Below are 25,624 nucleotides of genomic sequence, written 5' to 3' on the forward strand. Positions count from 1 at the left end.
CCACTGAGTCTTTTCCTTAGGCCCTCAGAACATAAGGCATTTTAATGTTTCAGAAGTCTCCACCGATTATTGATAGATGATAATGATGATGAGATGACATTGGCTATAATAAGAAAGATAGATTAAATAAATTAACTTCAGAATATTGAAAGAGAAAACTTTTTAAAGTAAATGATGTACTAATTTTAGAAAGCCTGATATGCACATGTCTCCTGTTGAGAGACATGAAGTATTGGCTTTTTATAACCTGATTAAGATTGACAGAAGAAAAGGCAGAAAAACACTAGCTGTCCAGGAACCCTGTTTTACTAAGGAAAAGAAAGACAACTTAGCCTTTTCAGTCTAGGTTATAAACTACTTACGGAACAAACGATGCAGAAGTCTCTTGAAATGCGACTCAGGGATTGTATGTGTTGCAGTCCCCTAAAGAGCAAATTTGGGTCAGGTTCTTGAATTTCACCTTAGGCCTACTCAATCTAAATTTACTGGGGTTTGGGGTGGAGGCCTGGGATTCTGCACTTTTAATATTCATATGTAGTGATTATGCTGTATATCAAGGTTTGAAAACAGTCACCTACAAAGTCTCTCAGTTTTAGGATCCTATCCACTTGAGTCATATTAATCATATAAAAGTTCTGGTTGGTCCCCAAAACAGGCTCAATTAGGATGAAATCATACTGTGGCTTCAAGAAATGCATAGTAATACAGTTTGAATGTGGACTCCCTAAAAACTCAGGTATTGCTCATAAGATGACATCATCAGATGGGAGGACCATAAGATTTCATTAGGTCATGTGATTCTCTTCCTTATAAATGTGATTAAGTCTATAAAAGAGTCTTGGTAAAACAGTCTGTTCTTTTTCCCTTCTGCTTTCTACCTTCCAACATAGAACATTCCTTCCTTCTGGAGGATGTACTAATACGGTGCCATCTTGGAAACAGAGTGCAGCCCTCACCAGTCTTCTTAACATTAATTTTGTTTTTTCAGCTTCCAGAACTATGAGAAAATAAAACCCTGTGCTTTATAAATTACTCAGGTTCAAGCACTTTGTTTTAGCAGCAAAAATTGACTAAGATAGTTTAGTTATTCTCTTAACAGGGAGATATTTATTAGGGGCCTACTATGTGCTAGGACCAGGACTAGGCACTAGTTATAAAAAAATGGATGAGATGTGCTCCTTCCCTCAAAAGGCTTATGAGTCATTTCCTGTGAATCATCTAGTATAATCCAGTATGTTTGCAAAGAAATAGAAAGTGAATTAAATTCAATTCATTCTATGCCGTGTGAAAAGTATCCAATAAATTTGTGGGTTTTGATATTAGAAAAAAAAGTGTTTGTAGTAGTAATCCCTGGAGAGTCACTACAATAATGTATGTATCCTTGGTGTCACACTGTTAACAAATTGTTTCTAGCTGTGATCCCTATAATCTGCAGGTGCTGTTTACCATGTAATTTTACCATACGAAACAAGAATGTAATCACATAATAAAGTGTAAAGAATTAGATTTTCTTCCCCTTGAGCAAAATGCCTGACTGTGGCCAACATTCCTGGTGCTCTCTCCTTGTGCAATAGAAAAGCAATATTCTGAAAGAGAATACTATTTTGTTCATATTCTACAACGTGCCTCTGGAGACCATGCTAATGAATGCAGAACTCAAGCTAGAATTCAGACTTCTTGTATGAGAAGCTACTAATGGGTTATTTTTTGTCTTTATCATTATGCTATATAGAATATAGTTTTCCCTCCTGCCTTTAATTGAGGCTCAAATATGGCACTGTGAATAGGGAATTATTTTGATTAAAATGTGTTTGGCATTATTTTCTTTCAGTATCTGAGAAAATATAACCTATTCAAAGAATTTTCATGTTCAATCCCTTTCTAATGAACACTTGACTTACGAATATCCTCTACCATCAACAGCTTCTCTTTGAGGGACTTTGAGATACTCCTACACCTGTGGAAGCTGGAATTGTTTCCATTGACTGCATACATTTGTTTCTCCCCCAATGCTCCTGTTCTGGAAGGTTGAATTCTTGTAAGCTGCCATCAGACACTTTGGAACAGTTAATATGTGAACAACTTCTCTTTCTGCTACCACCAGGATATAAGAACATACAAAATTCCATACCAGACCTCACACAGAAGTTGTGCTTAGGAGGAAACCCAAAGCACATGAAGCCGTGTCTGGGGCTATAGTTGGTGATGATGGGGAGGTTCTCTATTTATATTTTGAGTCCCTTATCTCAGGAATACCATTATATTTTAATAACATATTCTTCTAGAATTTGGGTATAGACAAACTCATTTTGCAGCCACAATTCAAGCGGTAAGCAAATGATCTCTTTTTTTTTTTTTCCCCCGGAGCTGGGGACCGAACCCAGGGCCTTGCGCTTGCTAGCCAAGCGCTCTACCCCCGACCTAAATCCCCAACCAGCAAATGATCTCTAATCCAGTCAATGTGCATCTTACTGAAAGCACACCATTCAAAACTACATTTGCTGCCTGTTTATTATTTTTGAATGAGCTTAATCGGCGTTTTAATTAGATGACAAGCCTGTGACCACAAATTTTAAGGATCTAGAGAATATGTTCTAGGTGGGTGACTTGAAATCTAGTAGTTGACAAGAAGGTGACAATAGAAAAGAAATTTAAGAACTCGAAAGAACAGCCATAATGAAACACTGTTTTACATCTCCCAGAATGAATAAAATAAAAATCACTGGCATCACCAAGTATTAGCAAAGATGGGAAACACCAGGACTCACATACATCGATAATGCTACACATAAAGTGCTACAATCGCTCTAGAAAGCAATGTGGTACCTACCGCATAACTCAGAGGATCAATTCTTAGATGTCTTTCCAGGAAAAGTAAAGATGTATCTGCACAACATTTACACATAAATGTGTGCATCAGTTTTATTTGTTATGACCACAACTAGAAATAACCCAGATGTACATCCAAAGGGGGATGCGCTTAAGAAAGAATGATAGCCCTATGCTGCAAGTTCCGGGATATTTTAACATCTTGGAAAGAGGGGTAGAAAGAACATAAGAGCCAGAGTTCTGGGAAACACTGTTTTCTGGACAGGACATGGATGTAACACTCATGAACTCAAAGCATCTGCAGTTACCTACATAGGACCCATTAACATTCCAGCATGGACGAGGGAGGGCCATAAGATGCCCTTAGGAGCTATTGACAGTTAATGGCTACTGGATGAGGAGTCATTTTCTTTTCAGTGTTTAGCTACTGGTAAGAAGGTCAGACTCCATTAGTAACACCACACCCATGCACATTCAGGCAAGCCAACTGAAACTCAAAAGAGTTGGAAGGAGAAATAAGAAAAAGAAATAACAGAACACTAGGAATAGGACATGATGTGAAGAAACTTCAGAGAGAATAGGAATAAGAGAAAGAAATGGGGTAAATAGAATGAAAATACATTATATACATGTATGAAGTTGTCAAAAAAAACTTTAAAAAATTCAAGGGACAGAGTTTTACAATAAAATACTACCAATTATTAAAAGTTAATGGAATGATCATACATATAACAACAGGAATTAATGTCATAGGCATACAAATTATGCTTATGCATATGTTAGCATTTAGTCTTGGATGGGAGGAACCAAACTGACAACAGAAATCAGAAGTGAAGTCAACTTGGGGCAGAAGATACTAGAGAATTACTAGAAAGGATATAAAGGAAACTTGTCTAGTCATGGAAATGGTTCATATCTTGAGCTGAGTAGAGATTACAAGGATGTGTACATATGTCAAATCTCATGCTTTAAAATTACATTTTTATTATAGGTAAAAATATATCTCCATTTTGATATGTCAAAAAATATCAGGAAGGAAAAATCCGTTCACCTGACCCTCTGCTGTTGATTGGCATAAATTCCTTAACTTGATCCAATTCTATAATCCAACCCCAACCCCGTTCATCTCTCACCATTCCTCTCTACCTCCTACCACTTAATCTAAGTTACAAGTAGTTTTAGAAACTGTATTTGCTTTTTCCTCTAGGACTTTCAATGCTCCTTTCATCTGGAATTTCTTTTCCATTTCTTATTTATCATTAAATCTCTCCATCATTCAAGGCCCATGGTGTTAACATCTCTAAGAAGCCTCATTTATTAGCAATCTGTAGTAGGTACTTCCCTCTTGCCCGCCAGGTGACCTCAAGCTCCTTTTAACAAAGCATGTATTCATTTGTAATGTAGTTATAGTAACAAAAGCCCCTCAGGATTGGAGTAGACTGGGGTCATTTATTGTACGAGCGAATAGGCCTTCACTTATTCTGCAAAACCTTGAAGTAAAAGTAATTTCTTTCCAAAATAGCCCAGATTATCCAGTTATAAAATAATGAATAGATAATTATGTAGAAAGATGGATATATAGATATAAAGTACTGATATAAAATTAAATGAATAGGTATATAGATTAAAGTACTCAGTTGTAAAAATAATAAATGCGTGGGCAGATGATAGATAGATAGATAGATAGATAGATAGATAGATAGATAGATAGATAGATAGATGATAGATAAACAAAAGCTTGTTCAACCCCAAGATTATTGACAGTTCTTCTGGTTTGCGGGTTGGATTTGAGCCTTTATTTTGTTTATTTGTTTGTGTTCCAGACGCAGTTATATTAAGTAGCACAGCCTGCTTGACTTTATGATCTTCTGTCTCAGCCTCCAGAGTGCTGGGATTATGAATATGGGCCACCACACCTGGCAGGATTGAGATCTTATTTTAAATGCCGTTTGATTTCATATCATTAGTATTGAATGAGCCCATTTATATGGTGGTTTAAGTGACATTTTTGTGGCTCTAACCAGATTTTTTGATTCTATGGGAAAAATGCATTTTATATTCCAGTCAAGTGATTCCAAAATACTAACCAGTTGAACCATGCAAGTATGCATGCGTGGATGTGTTCATGTGGAAGCTCCCCAGTGCTGGGATGGATATAAATATACATAGTTAGAAGGCAAGTTGACTGCATATTCATTTAGCAAAACATCAAAATAGCAAGCTTCCACCTAGGGCCTGTGACTTCCCCAACCGTGGACTTTTTTGAGCAGACTTCTAGTACCAAGCATGCACTTCCTCCTATGGGATAGGCCCCAAATCCAATCAGAAAGCAACATGTTGCCCTCAACTATTTCACAAATCTTGTCTGAATGATCAGTTTTGCTACATGCAGTGTCCACAGCTGGGTAAGCCCATTGACGACTTCTCTCCCTAAACAGTCTGCATAACATCTCCCAATACTATGAATGCTAGCCACCAGGCCGTATGCTTCAGGCTCAGTTCCCATTGATTTCTCTGTGTTCTCTAACCTAAGTGTGTTCTGTTTTCAACAATAGGACCTTACCATTTGGTTCTGATAGGTAACGAAGAGCGATGGGCAGTAGCCTGTATTGTTTTAGGGGAGTCTGTGGGCTCCCTCGAGAAGAGCCACTTCATGTGAATCAGTGTAAATATTTTAAAATGCAATGTGATTGTTAATATATAGGTTGCATATATTCATTTATTCTTTGATAATAAATGAATCTACTCTCCTAGATGACTGTACTTAAGGCTACTGGATATAGTTGTTTGATATAAACAATGAATCATGGGAACTTAAAGTTTATATAGAATGTTAGGGTTTTCATGGGGCCCAGCCCATTTTTTTCTACTAATAAATTTACCATATATGAAGACTCTGGAATTACTATTTTTTCCTGCTGACAATAGAATGAAAATCCATTCATTTTAAGTTTCAGAATAGCTAAGGTATTTAAAAATAGCTATATCTAAGATTTATCGGGTACGGTTTATATGAGATAGGCCCTGCGATGATCCTGCAACTTCTTTAGGAGTAAAATGTTCTTACTATTACATCCCTATTTTCAAATGACGAAATGAAAGCTTAAGGAATTTGTCCAACGTTACACAGCAATAGGGTACAACTCTAAACCTCCGTGCATTGTTTACCTTACATTCATCTCCTCACTTCAAGTATATATTTAATAAAGCTATGATTATCATTAGTGAAACTAGACCCATTCACAGAGCAAACATATTATATTACTATAAGCATGACTATAAGATAGCGGAGGACTAAACTATCAAAATTAGTACTTTTTAATACAAGATTTATTTCATTCAGATACATTATTGTATAAAATATTAGTAGTTGAATGAGAACAGGTTTATGTTTTCCTTAAAAACTGCCAAATAGGATGCTTTAGTGTAGGGGAATGTCAGGGTGGGGAGGCAGGAGGGACTGGGTAGAAGCAGAGGGAGGAGGGTAGGATAGGGGGTTTCTGGAGGGGAAACCGGGAAAGGGGATAACATTTGAAATGTAGATAAAAAAAGTATCCAATAAAAGAAAAAAACTGCCAAACAGAATACAAATAATCAACTTTTGTTTTTCACTGAAATGAGTCTTCTAGACCACATGTTCTGGAGTTTGGGAAAAGACAGAGAATTGTTGTGTACTGTACCATGACTTAACTCTCATAAGACACTTGACATCCTGCCATCCCAGTATTGTGCTCTCTGCTCTAGAAACAAATTAAAAGCAAAACATAAATAAGAACATGAAAAAAATCAGATGTATGTGATAATGAAGTCCAAGGGGTAATAGAAAATCCAAGGCTAATTCCGGATAGCCATCAGTAATGTGGAAGGAAAATTAGAAATTTATGGCAAATCCCAGAAGTTTGTGGACAAATGTAACCTGAGGGTTTCTCATAGTGCTATTCAGAGCAAAATAGAGAAGCTTCGGATATTAGCCAATAGTCATATCTACGTGATACGAATAGTAATGATTCCATGATTAAAGTCATTTGAAATATAGAAGGAAAGGTGGGCTCAGACTTTAGATATATGAAATTTAAGGTAAGGATGTAATATGTATTGAAAGCCAGTTGGTTTGTTTTTTATGTAGGATAGAGCTAACAAGGGCCAACCTTTTGACACATGTACTTGTTAATTTTACAGATGGCACTCCTGAATTTCTTCTTTCCTGATGAAAAGCCATATTCTGAAGAGGAAAGTAGGCGTGTTCGCCGCAATAAAAGAAGCAAAAGCGGTGAGGGAGCAGATGGTAAGTCTACTCGAGTGATCTTTTCTCCGTGACGTGTTAATAAAAATATGCTTCATTCTCATGTATTATCCAGACATCATGGATTTCTCCAGCCTAACCTGCTAATCAATCTTTTAACATAGAACTAACAATAGAAGGATCTTTCATCCTCTAATTCCAGATACCTTCAGTCCTTTTTCAGTATGTTTGGAGGCCATGGTAGTACTTATATCCCTCAAGGTCACTCTCCATAAGGACCTCCTCGCTCCTGCGTACATACCATACCAGCTATGTCCACCAAGATAATTTGATCCTATTCTTGGAACTAATAGTGTTTTCCCATGCTGGCATTTACAGGATGTATTGTTTCCAATGATAATTTTAACAGTTTTGATATCTGTTACTATGTCCAAATCTAAACCAAAGCATGTAGCATTAATCTGGAAGTTCCTTGAAGGCAAGGATCCCTTCCCCTTATATGACCCTAAAATGTGGCCTAGTATTTGTCTCACCATTCGTATCATAATGTAACTTGACAGTGTTTACTGTCCCTTCAGCTAGACAGTGATTCACCTAGGAAAACCATTTCCATTATGGGTGTAATAGCTTTGAGTTAACTAGTACATTCAGGGGATGACAAAATGTTGAGGTAGCTCCTGGGCAGGGACTTTGAATCACTGTATTTCAGTGTTACTCTGTCAGTTGACAGAATGCTACCCCTTTGGCACAGAGGTTTATAGGATACATAGCTCTGGGCTATTGAAAAGCCATCTGGATTCAAAGACAATGTGTCTGGCTACATCTGCTGATGATATGTGTCTGTAGGGGTTTACAAAGCAATATGACTTTATAAAGATGAAAATGAGATTCTTTTAAGCTGACATTTGTCAGTGTGAGTAAGGGCCAATGATGGAAGCAGTTCCAGAAAGTGGAAGCAATTGAAGAGATGCGACTAGTGCTGCCTTAGAGTTAAGGAAAAAGAGTACTGGGGGTTCATGGAATTGTCTAGGACATTGAACCTTTCACCTGGGACACTATCAAGCTATTTCTTTAGATGAGTATCTCAATGAGTTAAAAGGTGGCAACCCAATCCAAATCTCCTTGTGGAAAGCTCATCTTGTCATTCTGTTGTCTACACATGCTGTGTTTGTCCAACACACTCTAAAATTATTTACTGAGTAAATAGATCCAATTTATATCACACTAGGATGAAAAAACACTAGAAGAAGATCTGTGTTTGTTTGATTAATGTTTATATTCTTACCATGTAGACAAGGACTTGGTACATGACAGACTTCAGTGAATATGTCTGGTTCCCCAGAGGACTTCATTTCTAGTGAAGAAATAAATAGAAAACAATGTTTGTGGTGATAAGTGCTGTGAAGAAAGATACAGCAAAAAAAAAAAACAGTGAAAGAGGATAATGGAGTGTACTGTACAGAGATCAAGGGGGTCTCTGAGGACAGACCTGAGTGAAATGAAGGTGTGGCAGGTGGAAGAAAGCAACCAACAGTTGAAAAAACCTCTAAAACGGAGCATGCACGATATGCTTCAGGAAGGTCAGTGAGACGAGATCATAGGAAGAGATAGAAAGGAGATGAGGGCAGACAGAAAACTCACTCTACAGCCTTGTGGGCCAAAGTAAAAGCCCTGGTGTCTTATTCTGCATGGACTGGGGAACTATATTGGATGAGTTTGAATAGAGAAATGATAGTATTTGACGTACATTTTAACATAATCCTTCTGATTTCTCTAATGAATATCGTTTAGAAAAAGCAGGAACAGGGAGATTCAAAGGGGTAATATCCAGGCAAGAAATGATACTGGCTTAGAATAGGGTGGAAACAGTATAGTTAGTAAGAAGTGCTAGGATTCTAGAAGGATTTTGAAGGAATGGCTGTAGGATTGGGGGATTTATTAAAGGATATGAAGACGACAGACAAGAACCAAGAATGACCTCGGGAGTTTGGGATATAAAGAACTAAATGATTTGAATTTCTATTTCTGAGATGGAGAAGAAAAGGGAGAAGTGTTGTGGAAGAAGGAGGTTATGGCTGGAAGAGGGGGTATCAGTGATGAATATAGTTCAAGCTTGAGACATAATTGAAAGAATTTGTCTTTCTGAAGCTAATGACTATGTACAATGAATATATATTAGTATTTTAATTAAAAATACCAAAACATAAAAGAATTTAACTCGGCCTGTAAATTTCAGATGCCCATTTAGATAGCCAAAGAGATATAATTCAACATCACTATCTGAAGATAATGAGCAAGTTCTGTTTTATACAAATATAGAACTTCCCAATAAAGAAGTGAGTCTGTTAGTAATTAATTTTAAGGCTATAGTTATTTGATGTTACAATGCAAGTTTAGATTTTCTATCTCAAGTTTGCTCACAAGTATCAAAGAATAGTGATTTATCTTCAATAGTTAAAACTTTATTTAAAAAAAAAAAACATTTTTCAAAGAACAAAAACAGGAATAAGGGCCAGCATGTGGCTCAGCAGGTAAATGTCTTACTGCAGGTCTGACAATCTGAGTTCAACTCCCAGGATCCACAAGGTAGAAGATGAGCTCCTGCTCCTGCAAGCTGTCCTCTGACTTCCAGGCCACACACACACACACACACACACACACACACACACACACACACACACACACACACACACCTAACATGAACACAAACACAGGAATGCATGAACAGACACTAAAAAACAGAAACACATTTAAACATAGCAAGAAAACCGTTCTAAATTTCTATTAGTTTTATAATCTATTGATAGCCTCAGATAGAACTTCAATTCCCAAACTATTTTACTGTTTGTTATTTAATAAGGCTTCTACATACAATTGAAAGGAGTAAAACATGAACAGGGCCTCAGAGAAGTTTACAGAGAAGCTTTGGTAAAGGAGCTAGCAGATTTATAGGCAAGAGGTAAGGATGAAGCACATATATGGTGATGTGGTGGAGCCCCAGAGTCTCATATAATATAATGTTGATAACATTTCTCCTCCTCATAGGTAGCAGTGAATATCCTAGTAAGAGCACCAGTGGAAGGGGAAGCCCTGGGTCCTGCAATACTGAACCCCAGTGAACTAGACTGTTGGGGGGAGGGCGGCAATGGGGGAGGATGGGGAGGGGAACACCCATAAGGAAGGGAGGGGGAGGGGATGTTTGCCCGGAAACCGGAAAGGGAATAACACTCGAAATGTATATAAGAAATATTCAAGTTAATAATAATAAAAAGATAGAATCTTAGCTAAGAAAATATTTCTATGAGCTTGACCTGTAGGCAAATCTGTGGAGTATTATTGATTAATGATTGATGTGGGAGGGCCTAGTTCACTGTGGGCAGTGCCATCCCTGGACTGGTGGTCCTGATTGTTGAGCAAGCCATGAAGGGCAAGCCAGTAAGCAGCATTCTTTCATGGCTTCTGCTCCAGTGCCTACCTCCAGGTTCCTGTACTGAATTCCTGCCCTGACTTCACTCAGTGACAGAGTGTGACCTGAAGAGTAAGAAAAAATAAACTCCTTCTTACCCAAGTCGCTTTTGATCATATGTTTTATTACAGCAATAGAAACCATAACTAAGACACTGACTTTCCTGTTCCATTTGTCTCTTATACTAGATAATTAGAAGTATAACATAGTCATTCCTTGTCTTACCTTCAAAAGAAAAGCAGGGCCAACAATATAGCTGAAAAGGGAAAGGCACTTGTCGACAAGCCTGATGACCTGAGTTCAATGTTCTGAGGCAATATTTGGTAAAAGAAAAGAGAACTGACTCCTGATATTTGTTGGCTGCCCTTCACACATGGTACATGTATACACACATACATGGATGCATGCACATGCACACATACACACACATACACACTCAGGCACACACATACAAACACACACACAAACACACACACACACACACACACACACACACGCACGCACGCGCGCGCGCGCGCGCACAAATGTTGGGGCTAGAGAGCTGGCTGAACAGTTCAAGCACCCACACTCTGCAACTCCCAACTATGTGTAATTCATATTTCAGGTGATTTGACACCTTCTTCTTGCCTCTGAGGACACTTCCATGTATGCAGTCCACTACATATGCTCAGGCACACATAGATACACATAAAATTAAATAATTAACACAATAAATGTTAGTTCAATAGTAGCTATCTCCAGGAAATATCAAATTTTTCTAACCTACAATTTAAGAATGATTACATTCACCAATTGTATGTATTGACACATAATACAAGGTTGCTTTCTCCAGTATTAATCTTGCAATGTTATTGTTATAACAACTCTTAAAATGAATTTTTGTTTTTATTTTTTACATGCATAAATGCTTTCCCTGCATGTCTGTTTGTGTACCATGTGTGCAGTACCCATGGAGACCATAAGTGGAGTCAGCTTCCCTGAAATTGGCATTACACGTGGCTATTAGATGCCATGTACGTGCTGGGAATTGAACCCAGCTCATCAGCATGAGCAGCAAGAGCTGAGCCAACTTTCAAGGCTACAGATTAATTTCATTTTCTGTTCTACATAGCTGTATAGCTACATTACATTTATGTGTCTTGAGTTGACCAGAGATTTTTTGGGGTAGTTTCTGGGTTCATTTATGTTAATTGACAAGGCTTTTGGTCATTGCTATTATGTCATTTCATTCATACAGCAAGCTGAGTCAAGATTTTCTAATAAAGTCTGTTCTCTGAAGTCATAATTGCTCAGGTAGCCATCTCTTATAGGCTACTATATGGACTGTGGAATGGATTCAGGAGCTCACGAGGTCTTTAAATCAGATAATGTGTATCAAGAATTATCAGAGAGTTTCCATAGTTTACAAATAATAGTTTGAAAAAAATCTGTTCTGTTCTTATAGGAGCAGAGAGTCTCTGCTATAGGAGCATGAGTCAAAGAAAAATCTTATTATCTCCCCACAACCATCTATTCTTGTTATTCCTATCTTCATAGGGAAAAAAGTATGGTGTGGTATAAGAGAAAAGGTACTCAACCAAGTTACAGTCTATGGATTCCAAACCTTAATATCCTGTCATGTGATCTTGGAGAAGTCATATTCCTCTGTGCTTTTCTTTTCTTGTTGGTAAAATAGGGACAATGAATCTGGCTTAAGAAATGAGGTTACTATATTGATCCAACGTGCTAATGGATTTATAAAAAGGAAAAATTGTAAATTACTAAATGTTATTAATCGGTTTTCTCAAAGATTGTCATTACTCTTGTAAACAAATGTGATAACTCAGCAGCGATGATTTATTTCAGGAAAATTCTCTTTCTTCTCATTGGTACTGTTCAATGGGATAACCCAGAGCAGCCATAGGGGAGAAAACTAAACCTCATATTCTGACCTACTTCATCGCAACAAAGATTGATCACGACTGCACATTTTTCCATGACGGTTCCTCACTCTATCTGTTTGGCTTTATCTACCTACCCATTTGTCTATCATACCCACATATGATGAACACATAGAGATAGAAATATGTGTGTATGTATGTGTTTCTTGGATTTTTTTCCTTTCATATTTACTTTTGAACAGAGCAAAGAAGTTAATATCCTTTTCTACTATTAAAAATAAACAAAAAATGATAAATTAAGATTAAAATGTATCTTTTGTTTTTAATTTCTTAAAAATAAGAATGATTTAGGATGTAGCTACCAGTAAATTGATACAGCTGGACATAAAAGGCTATGGCATCAAAGAAAACAGATGTTTTGTTTGTAAATTGTTAGCTAGAATTAAAAATCTCTCTTATGCTGGTATTGGTGCTATATTTATTGCTTTTCAGTGGCCCATCACTGAGCTCCTGTCAAATGAGAAAGACTAAAATCATTTCAATAACTGATAGGATTTCAGAGGCTTACTCACAAGATGAAATTTAAGCTTTTGAAAGCTTACCATGTGTGGACTTGAAGAGGATTGTTGATTTCAGTTGTAGAATCCCCAAGGTTGCCTGCTATTCGTGACTGCCAACAGCTTAGGGGCCCACAGTAGAACACTCTAGAAAGTAGCTTTATATCAAATAAAACATTAAGCAAGCCAAAATATCTTAGCTTGTTCATACTCCAAAATAGCCTTTAAAACTATATTTTCTTTGATAGAACTAGCCCCACAGTAAATGATCTCAATAGGCCATCAACATTGACATTTGGTTAACAAGCATTTTTCAAATAACAACTATTTTAGACTATCTAGTAAGGCATTATTCTAGGTCCTGTGGTTGGTATAGCTATAAAACTCCTATTCTTGATATATATAGACTAAATTGAATTGAATATACGAGGTTAAAGTTTGTCTCAGAAGACAAATATATATATATATATTCATTTTCTGTTGTTTACAGTTCTAAAATTTTCTATTGATGCATAATCACGTACACACATATGAAAGTAAAAATAAATGCTGAGTAAAATAAAGAGGGCTAACAGGAGTGGAGAGAAGGAAGAGAAAGTAGAGTAGGAGAGCATGATGGGCAGAATATGCACAACAAATAGTAGATATTCATCCACAACCCTTGAAAAAGTAAATTTAAACTCTTTATAAAAAGTTGGAGGTGCTTTTAAAAATTCATTGGGTTAATTTTGGCAATGTAGAGGTTGAACCCAGGTCTTGTATGCTAGAAAAAATACTCTACCACTGAGATATATCTGTATTCTATGTTCATAGAGTTTTCATGATTATAAATATAATACACATTCATTGCATAAAAAATACATGTAAGCAAGAGCCAGGCAATGCAGGGGGCATGTCTATAGTGCCAGCTGTTTAGGAGGCTGTCATTCAAGTCAGGAGTTTGGAACCAGTTGGAACAAGAGAGCCAGACTCTGTCTCAGGTAAACAAATCAGCATTAATAAGTGCTTTAAGCAATACATAATCAGGTAAAGGAAGCTGAACATGCGATCCCAGCTACAGAAGTGTTATAAAGATAAATTCCTTCTATTTGCCTTAAGGAGACAACATACCCAGATGTCCTGAGGTTCTCTAAAGGTCTTTCCGGTCTTGTTTTCACTCTGTTTCTCAGTATTAGGGAAACTTGTGATCACTAAGCCACAAGACTTGGATTCTAAACCCAATGACATTAATTGTTTATCAATAACTCTCATTTCACTCATCTCAGTTTATTCTGAACCATCTCAGTGTAAGAACTCATAGTTTCTACACTGAGATGTCAAGAGTTTCAAAACCATCTAAGGAGGTTTTTTTTTTTCTTCTAAGTATTTGAAGTTGTAGAAAATCTAATAATTGTATACAACTCTGAGAAAACTCTAGTTGGGAAGGTCCTGTTCCTGATGAAAATTTATCATATTCCTCAAATATGTAGTGATACAGAAAAGATGCTGAATTACTACAATAAAAAGTCTAATTATTTCCTTCCAGTTCTGATAAAATTTCTAACTATTTCTGATTTCTATAATATTGTAATAAGAACCAGGCTAGTTTTAACCAATTAGATGGTGTCTGAATGATTAAATACTCAGGATTTCTATTTGGATGGTCAATGAGCCTTTTCATTAGCATCCATGAAGAGCTCAGTAAGGCATAAGAACATGCAAATGGCTTTAAGAAGTGAAGGATAAGAATGTTAATCTGTCAGCTAAGTGGTGAAGTGTTTCTGTGTGGCTCCTCAAAATACCATAAACAGATGTAGATGTGTAGGCAGAAGACATCTGTTGGCTCACCCTGCCTTACTTTAGACATTCTACTTCACCTTCTAGGCCTCTTTGGCCTGAACAATTACAAAACTTCTACATGGATGTTGTTGTTGCTGCTGCTGCGGCTGTTCTTTTTATTTGCTGATTTTCTTTTTATTCCTTTGAAGCATCTTTATTAAGTACAAGGTTTATTGACCATTGCTCTGGATACTAGGGACATGGTGATAGATAAGATATGTAGCAGAGAATAGACCTGTTGAGGCACCAGTGGAAGGTCCTGCCAAGGTTGGACCCCCAGTGCAGGGGAATATGGGGGGAAATGGGGATATATGGGGGGGAATACCCGTATGGGGGAGGGGGAGGGGAGGGAATGGGATGGGGGCTTATGGTCAGAAAACCAGGAAGGGGAATAACATTTGAAATGTAACTAAAGAAATATATCTGATAAAAAATGTAAAAAAAGATTAGCCCCTATATCTCCTTCACTAAATTCATAGTAGACAATTATACTGTAGTGTAGTAAATGGTACAGTGAGCTAAGCATAGGGTGTATTAAGCACACTGATACCTGAACTAAACTTAGGAAGTCAGGGCTGACCTCCTAATGAGGGTAGCATTTGAGCTACAACGTGAAAAGTGGCAGAGGTAGCCAAGTGAAGGCTTGAGGGAAGAATGAACCCAGGAGAAAGAAATGTATTAAAAAGCCTTGAGTAATTAGGAAACTTGAATCATTTAAGAAACTGGAAGAATGATGTTCACTTTGGCTCTGGAACTTTTATCATGAAGGCATGTTGAATTTTGTTGAAGGCTGTTTCTGCACTTACTGAAATGATCAGGTAGTTTTTGTCTTCAAGTTCACTTGTATGATTTAATACACCTATTGATGTATATTGGACCATCCCTGCGTCTTTAGGATAAAACAACTTGGTTATGGTGGGTAGTCTTTTTGATATGTTCATCAGAGATACAGCCTGTAGTTTTCATTCTTTGTTGTGTCTTTCCCCAGTTTGGATATTAGACAATCTTTATAGGAGTTTGTCACTAAAGGCAACCAGTTCTATTGTTCGTTCTCTCTCTCTCTCTCTCTCTCTCTCTCTCTCTCTCTCTCTCTCTCTCTCTCTCTCATATCAGCCATTCACCCTCTCTAGCTCCTCACCTAGATGTGGGTTTTCTCTGCTGGCATTGACGTGCCATCGTGCTGGTCTTGTTGGAACAACTATATTGTTGTTCATAAGTTCATTTCCCTGGTCATGTTCAGGGGTCATGACCTACCAAGAGGTGCCCTGGGCACTGCCTCTTACAGCTTTTCTAGCCATCTCTTCCATGATTTCCCCGAGCTTTAGATTTAGGGGTTGCTTTACAGATGTAACAGCTAGGGTTGGGAAACCCGCCATTACTTATTCTATAAATGTTCCAGTTTTGTATCCCTATAATATTCTTCATTAGTTGGAAAAAGAAACTTCTTTGATGAGAGACAAGAGCTATACTTATTTATGAGTATAAGGATAGGCATTTAGAAAACAGTAATATATGTGTGTGTGTGTGTGTGTGTGTGTGTGTGTGTGTGTGTGTGTGTGTGTGTGTGTGTGTTTAGGAGACTGGTAGGAATAAGTTCTGTAGATCTGCATCTTTCCAGCTATCAGTAGTTGCTAAGTTTACAGTACTAGACATGACCTCCTTCCTGATGAGCAGGTCTTAAGTTTAATAGTCAGCTGTTTGTTATCCCCAAGATAAAAGGGCCCCTGCTTTACCATTGTGGGTATCTTGTAAGTTCAGTCATTGTGCTTCACAAGCTGCACAGGTGGGTGGGATTATTGTTTACTTTTCTCCATTGGCAGCTTGCACACACCTCCTGATACTATGAAAGCTGCTTCTCAGGAAGTTTCAGCTTGATTCCTCCAAGTTCATATTTAATGTGTGTCTTTCCTTTAGCAATCTGGCCTTAGCTTCAAATTTTGAGAGTCAATGAAGGGAGACATCAATAACCTAAATTGTTTGGGTGGTCTTCTTAGATTAGACACATGTACATACAAGCAAAGCTAAATGTACTCAGTAGGTTGGTTATATATACACATGTATGCATATATACATATACATACATGCATATGTGTACATATATAATGATAATAAGGAAGAGATCATAAATCTGAGGGAGAGGAGCTGAAGGGGGAACTGGAGTGATGTATGTAGTAATGCTCGTGTATAAAATTCTCAAAAATAAACCAACCCTATTTCTTTAAAAAGGAATAGAGAGAAGTTTGTACGAGTAGAGTGTAGATCTAAAGGGGGAAGTGATGATAAATGAACTGTCTGAAATGACTAGATCATTCAGGACTCTGGAATCCATTTTATAGAGCTTAGAAACTACTAAAGGCAATGAAGAAGCAGAAGATCAATGCCAAGAATAGATTATATGACTTGTGTCTTTAAATACTAAATGCACATAATCTGATCCAGCAGGTCGACTAGATCTATTTCTAGATATACTCACACATAGAAGATCATTTCTCAACAAAGATCATCTTTGCTGTACTATTTGTAATATCATAGGACTGAAAATCACCTAAGTGTCCATTACTTAGAAACTGGCTTAAATGTGAAAATCTGGGACATAAAGTGGTAGTTTCTCAGAAAGAAAATCAAGGCTTTACAGCAGATGTGGGAGGAAACTAACTTAATGTTTATTTTTTGTATTTTTAGCTTGCATTTTTAACAAATTTAAAATAATAAATAAATTTTCGTTTTAAAAATAAAACATGCATAACATGTCACTTTTTTACCCAGAGCTAAGCAGTTTGGCAACATCTTCATACCAGAATAACACATACTAATTAAGAGATGGAAAACATGTTTTGGTAGAAAAAATATAGATTGCTACAATCACTTTGTATATTAATCAAATTAAATATCAGAATACTTTTGACCTATAACTCAAGGTTAGGAGCATCCTACAAAAATGAGAATACTGGGGGGTTGGGGATTTAGCTCAGTGGTAGGGTGCTTGCATAGCAAGCACAAGGCCCTGGGTTCGGTCCCCAGCTCCGAAAAAAAAAAAAAAAAAAGAAGAAGAAGAAGAAAAATGAGAATACTGGTGCATAGGTCTTGGAATACAAGGATATCTCAGCACTAAAAGGAGGAATTATTTTAACAGCTACAATAAATTAGTTACATTATGACATAGCCATACCTATTGATTATTGTACAACTATGAAAATGAGTGAGTTAGGGTTCTGTGCGTAGATCTAAAGGATTCATCGTGTCCTTTCTACTACTGGACTTTTGTAAAGAGCAAATTCCAGAGTGATGTGTATGTTTGCATTTTCAGAAAAAAGGGGAGGATGTTTTAATCCACCAAAACGTTTGCATAAAATCAATCGTAGAAAGAAGCAACATCAAAAAATACGGATAATTTCAGGTTGAAAGAGTTTGGGTAGAAATGGAATAGACTATGAAGTGATTATTTATGTAGTTTTGTGTTATTTCAATTACAACGGGCATAAATAACACGATGCTATGTAAAAACTTCATTAAAATGGATAAAGTTGGAAGAAATAGACTAAAATGGGCACAAAAGGAACAGACAAAGCACGTGGCAGGGCGCTGCTGTATCACCACAGAAAGGACGGAGGTGGTTAAATTAGAGGGCAGAAGTGGAGTGTAGCAGGCAGATTGTTTAGTAAATGGAAACAGTAAAGATTGGCTGTGTGATTGAAAGAAAACAATGATGTCAAGGACGCCACCCAGGTTTCTGGCAAGCTGCTGTAGTGTCCGCTTAGATAATGATCAGGGGAGGGATATGTGTGCTTTTAGATAGGTTGAAGCTACAGGTACCTTTGGGAAATTCAAGAGACAAAACTACAAGCAGTCTGAGATATGCATCTGAAGCCCAGGAAAGGCATGCAGGCTGACACTGTAGCTATGCAGATCCTTAGCATTAGGACTCCATCAGTGCCAGGTGACAGTGTTGGTCTCAACTAGTTTATAGTTTTTTTTAAAAAGAAACAGAGGAGAGTTTATTGGTTCATTTGACTGAAAAGACCTCAATGAAGCAAGCTTTGAACATTATTTAACCTTGGGACATAAGTGATGACATCAGGACTTTTTCATTATGCCTTCTTGTATGCTGGCCTCCTTCTTCAGGCATGTTCTAGCTCTGAAATGGCAAAAATAGCTGTTAGCTTTGAGTTTATCTTAGCAATTTAGGAAATCCAGTGGAAAGTGTTCTTCATCCATCCAGCTGAATTCAGTGAGAAAGATGTTGACAACATTGGTGACAGTAGTTTTAATAGAGAAGATGAAACATACAGGTTCAGGATGAAGCCAGATGAAGAAGAAAATACTATGATTACATAATGCTTTACACATAGTAGGTATTTAATAAATTTTAGGTTACTAGTTTGTTCTCTCTTTTCCATTCATTTCTACCAAAGGGGTTACCAAGGTCAAAGGCTAATAGATTCCCTGTATTTGCTTGTTCTTCTCTTGGACACTTGGAGGCTTGAAATAAACACTAACAAAAAATATAACTACTGAACAGAGAAGAGCAACAAGTGCCCCAAACAATCAAGGGTGCTTTCAAACACCCATTCTAGTGTGTTAAAAACGGTGGCTTAATCCAAAATTACCTTGGAATTATCTCTACCTCACTAGATTTTCCTCTATTCTCTATACACTTGAGAAATAAACACTAGCAAGGTGAAGCAAAACTTTCCTTGTCACTAAATAGAAGATTTGAGCTGTGTACAATGGTTATTGTTGGCAGCAATCTTCATTCTTTGATCTTCTACTTGCCAACCTACAGGCAAGGGAAATACAGTTAGAGCTGTGTTATAATTTAGAAGCAACAGTTAATCCTACTTCATTTGTTGTTCAGAACTCTCAACTTAGAAGAGATAGAACTTATATCATTTACATGTTCACAAACGTAGACAGGGCTTTTGAAATGGCAAAGTACTAAGGATGCTTTGCTGTAGCTTTGTAAAACTTGGCTGCATTCTACCACTGACTCCTTTCTATAGCTTATTTAATGACCCTAGTGCTGTGATTTATTAGGGCAGTTATTTATGGGTCCACCCACACTGAATTCTCTATATATTAAGCCAGGGGTCTAACCAACCTGTGCTTTCTAGAAGTAAGTGGCTTTGTACATGTCTGTTCTTCTTGTAGCAAAACAAATCGTGGGCCTGGCCCAATGCCAGAAAGTTCATAGTGTCATCTTTATAGATGAAATTCTGCACATTGTTATCTTATATTTTGCCAGAAGAGCAGGAAGAAGACTGACTTGGTAATTTGCTGTATTCTGATCCTAATCTGCTTAGAAATATGACTTCTTTAAAAGGAAATGGGAAAAGAATGTGTTTCTCATGATAACCTCATGGTATCTCCTGAGAGGATGTTCAGTTATTGTAAATACAGCAATTTGATTCTCTCCTTGAATTTCAGACATATTTCATCTTTTAAAAATAAACTACATTGTCAACACACAGACATTGCAATCACAAATTCACAGCAGTTGCAGATACCTACACAGGGTCTGCATAAGAATGGGCCCATCAATAGAGAGGCATGGATGGAAGAGAGACTATGGGTGGCCCCAACCCTCACTGATGAACTATATGCTACAAATAGATTCAAGAGGAGGAGGAATCATTCACAGGCTCCAATGGATAGTTCCAATCCGATGGTTACACAAAGATATGGTTAAACTAAACCAGTTCCAGAACAAAACAAAAGTCATGATTATGGGAGAGAGACAGGTGGGGAGGAAGAAAGACTGATAGTATGAGAACAAATTAAAACAGGATAGAGAGAGAAGGTAATCAGCAATCAGAATATGTTTTATATTTATATGTGTAATTATATATATATATACATATATATACACAAAATTGCCACATAATAATAAAACTTCAAATCTGATAGCATGAACTGAATGCTTCCAAAAATGGCCACACATTAGAAATACCTATTTGTGTTTTAAAAAAACAAACATTTTTCACATGAACCATAAATACACAGGAGACCAAGAAATGGCTCAGTGAGTAAAGACATTTGCAACCAAGACTGATCACTGGAGTTGGATCCTTGGAGCCCACAAAGTGAAAGGAAAGCATAGACTTCCCCCCAACAAGTGGTCCTCTGGATCTCTTTCATGGTGTGTGTCCCCCAGTGCACACACAAAATTAATAAATGCAGTAAAATAATGTTTAAGGAGATGGTTGCAAGTTTGCTTTCTGTTACTGTGATAAGCACCATGACTAAAAAGCAACTTGGGAGGAAAGAATTTATTTCATTTTATAGATTGTAGACCACTGTGAACAGAAGCTAAGACAGGAACTCAAGGCAGGAACCTGGAGACAGAAACTAGAGACCATGGAGGAATGCTGCTTAACGGCTTGCCCCCAAGACAAGCCTTTCTTATATATCCCTTGACCACAAGTGGCACTGCCCTCCATCAATTAATCAAGAAAATGCCCCCCACAGACATGCCCCTAGGTAATTTGATGCTGGTGAAGGCAATTCCTCAGTTGAAGTTCTCTCTTCCCAAATGACTCTAGTTTGTGAAAAGGCAGTGAAACTAACCAGAACAAATGATTGACATAGTATATTAAGAAATAACATCCCTCCCTCCTCTCTTCTTCCCCTCCTCTACCCTGCGTTTATGTATCCACCACAACCAGTTAGTGCTGTGCTAAGGATGGAACCCACAACTTCATGCATATTAGGCAGGCACTCTGCCAATTCCATTACATCCCCAGTGCCCAAGAAAAACTTCATGAGCCCTAGTTTTTCTTTGGGACAGCTTGGAGTAAGGAAAGAGCAGGAAATTTAAAAGCATACAAACCTGATTTTAAATTCTACATTTATGGTCTTTACCAAGCCATGTAACTTCTCTCAGATTAAGTTTTCTGTTTTATTAAGTTGACAGTGATATTTCCTTTGATAAGATAGTATAAGAATTAGATATCATACAGAATACCTACTTCAATGCTGGCACATAATAGGTACTTAATAATTGATATACATTAGTTCTGAATGTACTCTAAGAATAATGAAAGTTCATTTATATCTCAGGTAGAATGAGAATGTTTTCTCTTTTCAAACATTGCAGTCCTCTTGACCACTTTTTTTGCAGTTCTTTTTTTTCTCCTTTCTTTTTTCTTTTTTTAAATTTTTATTGGATATTTTATGTATTTAAATTTCAAATGTTACCCCCTTTTCTCCCTCTCTCATCCCCATTCCTCCTCCCCGTGCTTCTACCCACCCACTCCCACCTCAATGCCCTGGCATTCCCCTACACTGGGGCATTGAGCCTTCCCAGGACCAAGAGCCTCTCCTATTGATGCCAGACAATGCCATCCTCTGCTACATAAGGGACTGGAGCCATGGGTCCCTCCATGTGTACACTTTGGTTGGTGGTTTAGTCCCTGTGAGCTCTGGGGGTCTAGTTGGTTGATGCTGTTGTTCTTCCTATGGGGTTGCAAACCCCTTCAGCTCCTTCAGTCCTTTCCCTAACTCCTCCATTGGGGTCCCCATGTTCAGTTTGACGGTTAGCTGCAAGCATCCTCATCTGTATCAGTAGGGCTCTGGCAGAGCCTCTCAGGAGACACTGATATCAGGCTCCTATCAGCAAGCACTTCTTGGCATCAGCAATAGTGACTGGGATTGGGTTTGGTGGCTGCATATGGGATGGATCCCCAGGTGGGGCAGTATCCAGATGGCCTTTCCTTCAGTCGCTGCTCTACTCTTTGTCCCTTTATTTCCTCCTGTGGGTATTTTGTTCTCCCTGCTAAGAAGGATTTAAGCATCTACATTTTAGTCTTCCTTCTTCTTGAGCTTCATATGGTCTGCGAATTATTTCTTGGATATTCTAAGCTTTGGGGTTAATAGCCACTTATCAATGAGTGCATACCATGTTTGTTTTTCTGTGATTGGGTTACCTCACTCAGTATGATATTTTCTAGTACATTCCATTTGCCTATGAATTTCATAAAGTCATTGTTTTTGATAGCAGAGTAATATTCCATTGTGCAGATGTAACACATTTTCTGTATCCATTCCCTCTGTTGAAGGGCATCTGGGTTCTTTCCAGCTTCTGGCTATTATAAATAAGGCTGCTATGAACATAGTGGAGCACGGTCCTTGTTATATGTTGGGACATCTTTTGGGTATATGCCCAGAAGTGGTATAGCTGGGTCCTCAGGTAGTGCAATGTCCAATTTTCTGAGGAACTGTCAGACTGGTTTTCAGAGTGGTTGTACCAGCCTGCAGTCCCACCAACAATGGAGGAGCGTTTCTATTTCTACATGAGGAAAGATGTCCTGTTATCCTGTTTTTCTTATGACTGTCATATCAAATGTGATAATAAATGCTAAAAGACCTTAAAATATGAAATGGTTCCCAATATTAAGGAAGAGCCTTTATTTAAAGAGTACTTTTTTCTTCCCCAGCCAATGTATTAAAAAAAAAAACTAAAAACTGAAAATGAGATATTGGAAGCCTAAGGCTGTAGCTCAGTTAATAGAGCTTTTGCCTAGCATAACATGTATAAGGTCTGACTTTGATTTCAAACACTGCAAAAAATTGTTAATGGATATTATAAACTACCATTACTATAAATCATATAATCATTACATCTGGCCTCTCCCATCATTAAAAAATCAGAATATTAACCTTAAAAAATAAAATAGATTTATCATATCTCAATTATTTATAATGCACATATAGCCTAATCTCAAATGAAGAAAACTGATAAGAGTGGAAACAGCCCTCATTCTACCTCCAATAGTAATAGCATTTACTATACCAAACCTATTGCTTTAGTGCTATACAAAAACAAATGCTAGTTTGCTGATGTTATGAGCTTGGTTGTCTGACGAGCACTTAGAATGAGAGAAAATGTATACAAGATGTGAAAAAGCTGCTATGTTAAGATTTTATATTTAGGGTTGTAAAGAACCTGAGCATGTTTTTAAATTTAAATTTAAGTCTCCCTCTCCCTCTCTCTCTCTTCCTGTCTCCCTCTCCCCCTTTCCCTCTACCTCTACCTCTCCCTCCTCCCTCCCTCTCCTCTCTCTCTCTCTCTCTCTGTGTCTGTGTGTGTGTGTGTGTGTGAGAGAGAGAGAGAGAGAGAGAGAGAGAGATGATCTCAATTTTGAAAGAATGACTGTGTGGATTGATAGCTTATTCAAACTCCAAAACTTCCCTACATATATACTTTTCTGTTTGTTTCCCTCCTCTTGCCTTTCCCTCCCTTCCCTTCCTTTGCTTTTCCCTTCTCTGCCCCTCCCTGCCTGCTGCTCTCACCATGGATTCCATTTTCTAATGATCTAAAGCTTCTAATTCAGTATTCAGTGTTAGGATTTTAAAAATACATTTTTATAAATAATTTTGCTTAATTTTAATTTATTTTTTCTTTCCTTTTATTGGCTACTTTCTTTATTTGCATTTCAAATGTTATCCCCTTTCCGGGTTTCCCCTCCAGAAACCCCCTATCCCATCACCCCTCCCCCCTGCTTCTATGAGGGTGCTCCCCCACCAACCCACCCACTCCCTCCTTCTTCCCCTGCCCTGGCATTCCCCTACACTGGGGCATCAATCCTTCACAGGACCAAGGGCCTCTCCTCCCATTGATGCCTGACAAGTCCATCCTCTGCTACATATGCAGATGGAGCCACAGGTCCATCCCTGTGTACTTTGGGGATGGTGATTTAGTCCCTGGGAACTCTGGAGGATCTGTTTGCTGATATTGTTGTTCTTCCTATGGGGTTGCAAACTCCTTCAGCTCCTTCACTTCTTTTCCTAACTCCTCTATTGAGACCCCGTTCTCCGTCCAATGATTGGCTGAGAGCATCTACCTCTGTATTTGTCAGGCTCTGGCAGAGCCTCTCAGGAGATAGCTACATCAGGCTCCTGTCAGCAAGCACTTCTTGGCATCAGCAATATTGTCTGGGTTTTGTGACTGTATATGGGATGGATACCCAGGTGGAGCAGTCTCTGGATGACCTTTTCAGTCTCTGCTCCTCACTTTGTATTTCCTCCTGTGAGTATTTTGTTCCCCCTACTAAGAAGGACTGAAGCATCCACACATTGGTCTTCTTCTTAAGCTTCATGTGGTCTGTGAATTGTATCTTGGGTATTCCAAGCTTTGGGGCTAATATTCACTTATCAGTGATTACATACCATGTGTGCTCTTCTGTGACTGGGTTACCTCACTCAAGATGATCTTTTCTAGTTCCATCCATTCACCTAAGAATTTCATGTAGTCATTGTTTTTAATAATTGGACATATACCCAAAAATGCTCCAACATATAACAAGAACACATGCTCCACTATGTTCATAGCAGCCTTATTTATAATATCAGAAGCTGGAAAGAACCCAGATGTCCTTCAACAGAGGGATGGATACAGAAAATGTGGTACATTTACACAATGGAGTACTACTCCGCCATTAATTTTAATTTATGTTAGATAAACGTACTTTAAATTGAAAAGCCAATAAATTTGTGTTTCTTTACTATGAAAAAGGAGTGGTCTTTCAAGTCTAATGTACAGTTCCAAAATTGCATATGTATTTTGATAGATGTTGAACATCTCACTATCTGGTCCACTGTAGGATTACCGTGGAGATTCTTATTCCTCAATTAAACAGCTGTATCTAGCATGGCAATTAAAAGGTGTATTAGTTAGATTTTTACTGCTGTGATAAAACACTTGAGCAAGTCAACTTAGAAGAGAATAATTTTATTTTGTCTCAAAATGTCAGAGGTTCAATCTATAGTTTGCTGATGACTCCCTTGATTTTAGGTCTGTGGCAAGGAGAAAAGATTATGGCAGAAGTACATGGTA

General features: G+C 37.7%; 1 protein-coding gene across 1 annotated transcript in view; it reads left to right on the forward strand.

Annotated features, from left to right (window-relative positions):
• The first annotated feature begins 7,008 nt into the window (after nt 1–7,008).
• Eda (ectodysplasin A) overlaps nt 7,009–25,624 on the forward strand; it is a 91,278-nt gene continuing 72,662 nt past the window's right edge. Inside the window, 1 exon segment of the mRNA XM_032890344.1 lies at nt 7,009–7,118. Within this exon segment, the coding sequence (XP_032746235.1) occupies nt 7,009–7,118 (110 nt within the window).

This window comes from Rattus rattus, chromosome X (genome assembly GCF_011064425.1).
Source record: "Rattus rattus isolate New Zealand chromosome X, Rrattus_CSIRO_v1, whole genome shotgun sequence".
In the NCBI taxonomy this organism is placed as follows: Eukaryota; Metazoa; Chordata; class Mammalia; order Rodentia; family Muridae; genus Rattus; species Rattus rattus.